Below are 10,796 nucleotides of genomic sequence, written 5' to 3' on the forward strand. Positions count from 1 at the left end.
ACTCAAGTTTATAGGTTATGTCTTGGGTTCTTAATTTTTCTCACTAAAAATTTGCAATACATATTATCTCACAATAAATATATCAATACTATTATAAAATTCAGTCAAAACATGGTATTTCATCAACTATATGTTTCAAAAAGAATGACCAATTTTAAACAGTCATATTTATTTAAAACAATTATGTTCACAAACCAATTTTACATCAAATTACTCACAGAAGTATCAACTTTATGATGGTGTATTATAAGTGTTCTATGTGCCTCCTTTTGAGGCTCGGACAACATCTTCCCAAATTCATCCCAGACTGTTCGCAAGATGTCTGTCTTCTCGGACTGTAGCTACTGCATCAGTTATCCTGGTTTTTAGCTCACCAATATCAAGTGCTAAGGGAGGAACAAAAACTCGATCTTTAACGTTGTTCCTCCCTTTTGTTCCTCCCTTAGCACTTGCTGGTATTGAGGAGCTGAAAACCATGATAACTGATGCAGTAGCTACAGTCCGAGAAGAAATCTTGCGAACAGTCTGGGATGAATTTGGCTACCGTCTAGATGTTGTCCGAGCCTCAAATCACATAGAACACTTATAATGACTTGATACTTCTGTGAGTAATTTGATGTAAAGTTGGTTTGTGTACACCAATTTTTATAAATAAATATAACTGTTTGAAATTGGGTCATTCTTTATGAAACACCGGTATAATCACATTTTCATGTAGACGTTCTATTTTTATTTAGATTGATTATAAAAATGTAGCAGTAATTTTTAATTAGTATTTGCTTTTGTGCGAACTTCAACATGGAATGGACATTAACATTGTTTTGTTGTTGCAGGTTCACAAATCCTTGCGCAACATTGACATTTACGAGAACTTTTTAAGATGTCTCGTTCTGTTCAATGAGAACATGATATCTCGCGCGGAACTGTTGAGTCTTGTGTCTCCGTTCCTGTGTCGCAGTCCGGATCTATTGCAATGGTTCAAATGCTTCATTGGCGAAACCGGATCCACCTCCAATCCATCCCAGTCTGGCAATGACTATTCGCTCGATAGTCACAACTCTATGATGTCTTCTGTTAATCGCCAGGACAGACCTCCCGGTGAATTCGCTATGGAGATCGGTTAGTTCTCTTTTACTTTTGTGGTCAAATATTTAACAATGTGCAGGTTAGAAATATAAGAATAAAGTACAGTGACACAGGTATTTATCATTATCAATATGCGGGTTAGGAATCCTATTAAACGAGCAATATCTGTTTATATGTCACCGGATCTCGAAGACGATTCTAACGATTCTCACGAAATTTGGAACATAGTAGGTTTATGCTATAAAATTCTATTGCACTATTTTTTATAGTGAGGTCCACGTTATAATGGCAGTGGAGAAAGATAGGAGGACAACGTTGCCGAACCTCTGTCTTGTCAATGCATTCTATAGACGGTAGCTGATACAGGTTTATTGATGTAATATTAACTGTTCATTCTCGTTTGAAATATTCAATTATATTTTATTAAGCAAGAAATTGTATTTTTCTATAGTTTCATAATGAATTTTCATAATAAGATGAAATATTTTGTGATATTTAGTTTTTAATTTATTGTGATACATTCTTTGATTTATTTAGAGTAGGCCTATTACGTGAACCTTAAAAATTAAAAATTTTCAAATAATTATTCCTGGACAAAAAATTAAGTGACGAAGCTGTGTGTGATTACATAACCTTAACTTTTAGACAACATTAACATGATATCACAGTTTTTGGAGATAGTACAGGCTCAGCCTAGTTTTTCCTCCAATGTCTTAATAAATTATATATTCTCTAATATTAATATTCTTCCTTTTTATTTTGTTGATTAATTATACATTGTTAGAAGACGATGTGACAACAGTGCAAAGCGAGAAAGAGATAGCGCTATCCGGTTTGTTGAATGATAGACAAGGATAGCAATACCATTGCTAATCAAACACCGCCATTATAACGTGGACCTTATTATAGAAACCCCCTCCCCTAACTGGTCTCTCTTCCCGAAACGCTCGCGTCTCTTCTTTGGCGCCTGCTCGGTGGACGAGCAAACGCCTTCCTTGGAGACGTACACCTGTGGGAACCATGAGTATTTATCCAGACTTTTAGACAAACTAGAGGATACGTCGGAGCCTTAACCGGCCCAAGTACCGCCGGAACTGCAGCAGTGCACGTCTGGGTTGACTTAGTGCCAGTTGCACAACAGCCGGTTAAATTTTAACCGTGATTAATTCCACAAGAACCAATCAGAGAAGGCGGCTTCTCTTATTGGTTCTCGTGAAATTAATCACAGTTAAAATTTAACCGGCTGTTGTTCAACCGGGCCTGAATGTTTTATGGGTGGTTCCACTGCGACGCAGGCTAAACTACTCTGTGATACTTGCCTACCCATTTGACAGTGCCGTTAGATAGTAGCTCGTGCCCTTCATCTCACGGCATATGCGCATAGCAAGTGACCACTTAAGAGGTGTGGGATAAATGTGTGGGTTGCAGCCAAACTGACTGTATCACTTCTGAAGAGAAATATTTTTTCAGTGCGCAAAATTATACTTTTTCATTTTTTTGGAGTATTGTTCTCCGTATTCGTAAATCTCACAGTATGCTATCAATCAATCATTGTTTCATCTATTTTCAGCTATGAAAAGATAGTTTTTCAATTGATCGAATTGTTCTCAAGCTTCTATTTCAAGTAACTTGGTAGGTTGGATAAGTTGCTTTACATACAATTTCCAATCTTCTGCATTGGCAACAATGAATAATTTCTCATTGGCAACAGAACTATTGATACTCTTCAATTTCACTTTCCATCACGAACTGCTTATTTCGTACACTTTTTCCATACTTTAAATACGCCATAGCAGTCTAAATATCATGAATAATAGCTATTAGCTCCTTAGGAAGTGACAACTAGTGTTGAAGATGGACATGGCGTCCGAAAGCGCTCCACACAGAGTAAAAAGCTAACAGCTATCATTCAACCTTACAGTTGTGTTGTGTATGATGTTGTGATACTTTTCCATAATGAAAACACAAGTTGATATTGTCAACCACTTTTATTATTATACAATACTACCGGATGTTTGAAAAAGAACTCCCTAGTTTTAATGTGTCATAGAATATTTAAAAAGTGATATACACTATTCTAGTTTGTGGTGTTTGATTCAGAAAGTGTCTAAGTTTTGCCCCCCTGCAGTTTTGTGTTTTTCCAACACGATGGGCGCCATCCTCCTCATTACAGTAGCCATGTGCGCGCGGTTCACGTTATAATGGCAGTGGATAAAGATAGAAGAATAGCGATGCCGATTCTCTGCATTAATTAATTATATTTCTACACTGTCAAAAACATAATTGGCATCGTTGTGGACCTAGAAAAGGATAGTACCACCGTCTTTGTCAAATGATAGACAAGGATAGCAAAACCAAAGTTTAACAAATACTGTCATTATAACGTGGACCTCACTATAGACACTCGCTTGCCGGGAAGGTGGATAGAGAGAGCTGGCCCAATCGCTTGGCCACCACGAAGCCAATATTTTTCTTTTGGGTACACATAAAAATGTTGTGTACAGTGAAAAAATCCGGGACATAGACCATTCACGGGAAAGAATCGTCACGGCGGTTGGGACAGTTACACCTGATATGTGGTGAATACATGGCGAGAACTTGAATATCGTCTCGACGTGTGCAGGGCAACAAATGGATCCCAGGTTGAAGTGTACTGATGTTGAACAAAACTTGAAGGTTCTCTCTTTCATTGTATGTACTCGTTGATGTAGTTTTTCATTAATTTACACATTAAATTTATGCCTAAAACTAGGGAGTTCTTATTCAAACCACCCTTAGTGGTTGAGCTATCATTCATAAAATTTAATTTAGACTGCTATGTTGCTAATACACCATCCCAGGTTGAAGTGTACTGATGTTAAACAAAACTTGAAGGTTCTCTCTTTCATTGTATGTACTCGTTGATGTAGTTTTTCATTAATTTACACATTAAATTTATGCCTAAAACTAGGGAGTTCTTATTCAAACCACCCTTAGTGGTTGAGCTATCATTCATAAAATTTAGACTGCTATGTTGTATTAGTATTGAAAAATAATGATCATATTGAAAAATGAATTTTTTTACAGATTTCTCTACTTGCAAACGTCTTGGCGCCAGCTACTGCGCTGTTCCAAAGGACTACGTTATCCCAAATGTAGTGGAAGATCTCAGCTCTGCAGAGAAGTATTGAATGATTCGTGGGTATCCTTCCCATCTTGGTCTGAGGAGTCCACTTTCGTTACATCAAGGAAGACACAGTTTGAAGAGTACATCTATCGTTGCGAGGATGAGAGATTCGAGGTAGAGTTCTAGTCACAACATTTATTATGTTTTCATTCCGCTTTAAAAAGTTGGGTAAAAGAAAGGAGACGGGGCCGCGCTACCTGTGCACTGGGCTATTGTTCCAAAAAGGTGCATCCTCTAACTCTCGACTAGCATACTTTATTGTCCTCTGATTCCGCTTCATTACTCTCATTAGTGGCCCCGTGTGCTTTCTTGAAGGCAATTCTAGCTGGTAGCTGGTAGCACCAACTTATCTATTACTTTGCACCTTACATCTGTTACTTGTATTTTCTGCAATTATTGAATGTAAATCAGTGATCAAGTACTTGTAATTATTGTATTATTCCCAATGGTTCATTTGATGAAACTCAACTTGCTCACAAGCTGATACAGACTGACTTGAGTTACATACAATTCGATACTTATTGAATGTACGATTTTTTGTCGTCCTTTCAAATTCTATTAGATTGAACACAACTTGGCAAACATATCATGTGTTTGTCAAGTCCCATTCAATCTCGTAGAATTTATAAGGACAGCCAACAAATGTACGTCCAAAAATCGACGTGGGCTTTACACACCACGTACGTTTAACTAAATTTGTACTTGTCTTCGATAGTAATGTGTGTGTTTATTCAATCACTGTATGCTACCACTGGTTTACAGCTGAAAGTGCCTTCAAGTAACCACACTGGTCCTCCAATATATTGCTCGGAGTGGAAACCTTAACAATAGACCACGAAAATGTCGAAATTCAATAACAATAGGTGACCACTGAAGGGTCTCTAGAACTTCTTCCTGTCCATCCATTGTTTTCGGCGGCCCCGTCTCATTCTTTAACACAAAATGTTAATTAAACTTTTTTAATAGATTGGATAATAAACAACTTTCATGATAATGCACCAGCTTGAATCTGATCAGCTTTGTTCAAGTTCATAGCTGCTTTATACTGTGGTGTCACTATACATTTTTAATTTTATTTTAACCAAATCAATCCAATGAATTGTTTTTCCAAAACAAATTAAAGCTGGCACAGAGGTTCCCAAAAAATATGCATACACTCTTCGACGGTAAATATCTTGGTAACGCACTAGCGAACCGTTTTAGACCGCCTAGGTAGCTTGAGCGACGTCTTTTGAAAGACGTATCACTTGATGTTAACTAATCTTTCCATTTCAAAACGACGTAGAATCGCTTCGCTGACGCTCCATAATACCAAAATGAAAATGAAATTTATTCTCCCTTTTACATAACAAAAATTTTTTACAAAGAATCTCGCTCTTAGAATTATTTTCATTTCAATTGCATAATACACGTCGAATGTTCTTGCGCTTCGAGCTAAACGATGACACTCGACCACAGTTCAAACTGTGATCAAAACAAGAAGAATTAGAAAATATATTTCGGTGTGAACTGTTCATAGCTTGAGTATCGTTCTACTGTTCGTGCTAAATCGCCCCAAGACGTCGCTTGAAGCCTGGTTTTCATCAGTAGAGTTAGTAGTAGAGCTCCCTGGGCAAGTACTAACTATCTCGTGAACTCTCCCAATGAAAACGTTCATGGTAGAGTACTAGTTTTTAGTAGAGTGGTATAACACCGTGGGATTGTACTCTACCACTTGCCTTCCTCCACCACCGCTTCTCACTCTACTCTACCACTACTATGCTAATGAAAACCGTCTCGAGTTAGTAGAGTAGAGTTGTGCCGTAGGCTATCAAGTTTAAAAAGTATTAATTCATATTCATGATTAGATCAAGTATTAATTCAGATATCAAGTTATCTATTAAAAAGTATTTATTCATTATATTATTAAAGTGTTAATAACCCCCTACATTGAAGCTGCTATAACAATGAAAGGAAAACTTGGAATAGTGAAATAATACATAATTTCGAAGACAATTCAATGCTCCACAAACCTACGATAAGCATAAGTTTTTATGATGCATTGTTGGAGAGTTATAGCCCTGAAAGAGCAAAACATTGTATAAAAACCTGTTATTTTAACAATTGCACACCTTCAAGAGCAAATATCTCGGGAACTGTTGGGAATATCACAAAATTCCACTCAACTAAAAGTGTAGAGAATTTATGAAGCTTTATTTCTGAATGGTTAGTTATGTCTGTTGGACGCATTGCTTTCAAGATAATTATGAGCGTGGAAGCAAAACGCTGAAAAATGCAACTTTTAAACCACCCTCATCCCCTTAGCACATGAGTTAGGAATTGGGACTTTTGATATATTCTCCTCCTAACTAGTCTCAACAAAGCTGCAAAGTCAAAAATTTGTTTAAAACATTCCCTCAAATTCCTTTGTCAATTGGTGCATTGTTGCAAAAATGGAGATTCCACACTCATCACTAAAGCTGCTGCAAAAGGAATAGGGAAATTCGTAAAAGTGTGAAATTATACATCAAATTGAAGAGAATTTAATGCTCTATAAGCTGATAATCAGCATGGATTTTTCTCGTCGATTTTCAAAAATTTATAAGAGCAAAAATAGAACAAATTGGTGGCAAACATGTTTTTTTTTTCAAAAATGTGTCACACCTGCAAGAGCGGATATTAAAAAAGTTCAAAGATGAAGAATATTGTAGGAAATTATGAAAGCTTCAATTTGTTATATAACAATCAAGTCCTTAGGATTCATAGTTTTCGAGTTTTATGCGAGAAACCAAAGATGGCACCTTTGAACCACCCCCACTCGTTTAGCACAGGGGGTAGGGGTGGGGACTTTTGATATGTATACCTCCTTACTACCCTTAACAGAACTGTGGGGTCAAAAATTGTCTTTCCAACATTTCCCTCTACACCTTTTTTGAGCATTCATTGCCTGGACTACTACTCTTTCAATTGTAGTGAAAACAGTTACTCGACCAAGTAAGTAGAGTAGAGTTAGTATGCCAGTTACTCGACCACTAACTCTACTAGTGAAAGCCAGTCTTTAAACTACGCTACGGCGGTCTGAAACGGTCTTATACTCGCTTAAGCTTCGCTACGGTGGTCTGAAACGGCCTTAAAATTTATGGCAGTCTTGAAACGGCCTTACAGTTTCCATGCCGGTTACTTATGCCACACTTCTACCTTTTGACAAAACATCCAACTACAATACCAAGTAATATTCATAGCTGAAAATTCTTTTGTTCTGTTTACGTCCACTGTCAATTAGTGTATACATTATTATGAACCCATCTGTATAATTAATGCTTTCGATTATCATTTATGTTAATAAATTGTTTGATTGTATTGTATGAGATGTTGTGGTATTTCTCCATAATTGAAAGAATAAGACGTGATGTTGTTAATACCACTTTAATTTATTCGAAAATTAATTCATAATAGAGAACCAGGTTTCATGGTAATACCTACCACTGAATACCTGAACTGAACAGTTCTGAACAGTACAGCTGAAGATGTGGTAGGTATTACCATGGAACCTGGTTCTTTATTATGAATTAATTTTCGAATAAATTAAAGTTTCAGCTGAACTGTTCAGAACTGTTCAGTTCACAGAACTGTTCAGTTCAGCTGAAGATGTTGTAGGTATTACCATGAAACCTGGTTCTGTATTATGAATTAATTTTGAATAAATTAGAGTGGTATTGACAATATCAACATTTATTTTTTCAGTTAATAAATTGGTCAAATTTTACGGCTTTATTCATTTATTCTTTATTCATTTATACAATAAGTACATTATCAAAATGATAGGGAGAGGAAAAATAAGGTAACCTTGTGCTATTCCTCTCCCAAATTTAGATAACACATTATTCAAAACTAAACATAAAAGAAGTATTAGATGTTATGAATTTTCATAATTATGTATTTTTGTAAGTAGCCTACGTTTCAGTTCGAAATCATCCAGTATCTTCAGCTCGTATTCAAGAATGGAATGTAATTGAAATTGAAATGTGCCTTCCAAATTTGATAGTAATCGAAATCATTCGTGTAGTAATAATAATTCATGAAAATATATCAAACTAGCCGTCAGGCTCGCTTCGCTCGCCATATCCGTCTAGCCAGGGGGCTCCGCCCCCTGGACCCCCGACTGGATCGTCCAGAAATGAGATCAGCATGCATTTCTCATTTGAGCATTTTTATCATATGTTAGGACGATCCAGTCGGGGGTCCAGACTAAACGTCCAGCTAAACGGATATGGCGAGCGAAGCGAGCCTGACGGCTAGTAATATAATATCCCAGGAATAGCTCTGAAGTAGCAGTGCCCAATCAATTTTTCCGCAATAAATGCATTTCAATCTTCAACTTGGTGCCAACCTAACAAAGTCAACTCAACTTAATGCCAACCTGACAAAATTATTATTTTAGTTACCAGTTAACAACTGTTTCGACGAGGTACTTTCTCTAGATTATAGTTCTATATTAACATATGGTATGGACATTTTTCAATTATAATTAAGAGAATAAGAATATACATGCTAAAAGACGAACTTTAAAACCTTAAAAACCACCTTAGAGTTAAAATATTGCCAAAAGATATTTTCTTAGTGCGCCTCTAAAGGGCCAACTTTTTCATTTGAGCATTTTTATCATATGTTAGGACGATCCAGTCGGTGGTCCAGACTAAACGTCCAGCTAAACGGATATGGCGTGCGAAGCGAGTCTGACGGCTAGTAATATATATTCCCAGGAATAGCTCTGAAGTAGCAGTGCCCAATCAATTTTTCCGCGATAAATGCATTTCAATCTTCAACTTGGTGCCAACCTAACAAACTCAACTCAACTTAATGCCAACCTGGAAAAATTATTAATTTAGTTACCAGTTAACAACTGTTTCGAAGAGGTACTTTCTCTAGATTATAGTTCTATATTAACATATGGTATGGACTTTAAGAGAATAAGAAGTAAGAAGAACATACATGCTAAAAGACGAACTTTAAACCGTTAAAAACCACCTTAGAGTTAAAATATTGTCAAAAGATTTCTTCTAAAGGGCCAACTGAACATACCTACCAAATTGAACGTTTTTGGTCCGGTAGATTTTTAGTTCTGCGAGTGAGTGAGTGAGTCAGTCAGTGAGTGAGTGAGTGCCATTTCGCTTTTATATATATATATAGATAAATATTTCTTCTTGTTTCTAGCTTGATGTAGTTCTTGAGACTAACCTTGCTGCAATCAGAGTTCTTGAGACTCTTCAGAAGAAGATAAACAGGATGTCACCTGACGAGATCAGCAAACTCAAATTTGACAGTTCTATGGGTGGAACATCTCCTACTTGATGGACAGAGCTGTCAGACGGTGAGTATCATTAATATCAAGCTGTCATGATTATCTGTTGTTTCATTCAAGAATGATAATAATTGAAGTAATTATTGAACCATTATTTTTGCAGTTGTTGCAAATGTTGACAACAATAATGACCATCGCCAAATTTCTTCAGTAAATTATTATGAATTTTCTACTGATCATCATAATCTACAGTATTCTGCCCTTGAGCAGGTCATACATGATTCCTCCTTCTCCATTCCCCTTTGTCCTGTGCTATTCTCTTCAGCATGAAGATTACTGATTGTAGTAACTTATTATTTCTTATTCCTTTGATGCTTATCCACTTATAAATGTCTTTCTTGGCAATCATATTGATGTATGCTAGCCCTACGTGGATATCATGTGAGCACGGTTGTCAAGGTGACTGTTTTAGCAACGAACGTTTACTAGTAAATAACTAGTTGAAGTTAGAGTTTTATGAGATACGTTCAAAGATGATGTTTTAGCAACGAACGTTTACAAGTAAATCTAGTTGAAGTTAGAGTTTTATGAGATACGTTCAAAGATTATTTTTAGCAACGAACGTTTACAAGTAAATAACTAGTTGAAGTTAGAGTTTTATGAGATACGTTCAAAGATTATGTTTTAGCAACGAACGTTTACAAGTAAATAACTATTTGAAGTTAGAGTTTTATGAGAATACGTTCAAAGATGATGTTTTATTCTATTTTTAATTTTGTTCAATGTAAACTTTTAATTAATAAAGTGTAAATTACAAAAGCACATTTACAACAATATTTTAAATTGGAAATTATTGATTTCGAAATAGATGTTTATATGCTAAAGTGAGTTGCACGTTGTAATGGCAGTATTTGATTAACATTGGTGTTTATGTTTTTGAAGGACGGATTCAAAGATACAAAGTTTCAAAGAACTTACACGTCAACCGAAGCTTATTGTGTGTCCCCAGTATGTTAGTTAGGCAAACCAACTCCCGTGTCCTTTACAAGGTCCAGGAGTTTTTTCCTGTACAACATCCCATTCCTCACCTGGCTGCTTACAGCCAAAAAGAGCCCTTCTTCTAGCTCCAAGACTTTCGCAATCCAGTATGATATGCTTAGCAGTCTCTTCAGACTGATTACAAAGCCTACATCTGGCTTTCATTTCTGAGTCCAATTGTGTGGAGATGTTTCCTGAAGTGGCCATGTCCAGTTATAAGGGCAA

At 36.3% G+C, this 10,796-nt stretch overlaps 1 protein-coding gene across 1 annotated transcript; it reads left to right on the top strand.

The window, feature by feature from the left end:
* The first annotated feature begins 788 nt into the window (after window positions 1-788).
* LOC120356189 (paired amphipathic helix protein Sin3a-like) lies at window positions 789-4,256 on the top strand. Its single transcript, XM_039445070.1, has 2 exons — window positions 789-1,119; window positions 4,153-4,256. The coding sequence occupies exons 1-2, from the start codon at window positions 804-806 to the stop codon at window positions 4,254-4,256; spliced, it is 420 nt and encodes a 139-aa protein (XP_039301004.1). The 5' UTR covers window positions 789-803.
* Window positions 4,257-10,796: the final 6,540 nt, after the last annotated feature.

This window comes from Nilaparvata lugens, unplaced genomic scaffold (assembly GCF_014356525.2).
Source record: "Nilaparvata lugens isolate BPH unplaced genomic scaffold, ASM1435652v1 scaffold6102, whole genome shotgun sequence".
Classification (NCBI taxonomy): domain Eukaryota; kingdom Metazoa; phylum Arthropoda; class Insecta; order Hemiptera; family Delphacidae; genus Nilaparvata; species Nilaparvata lugens.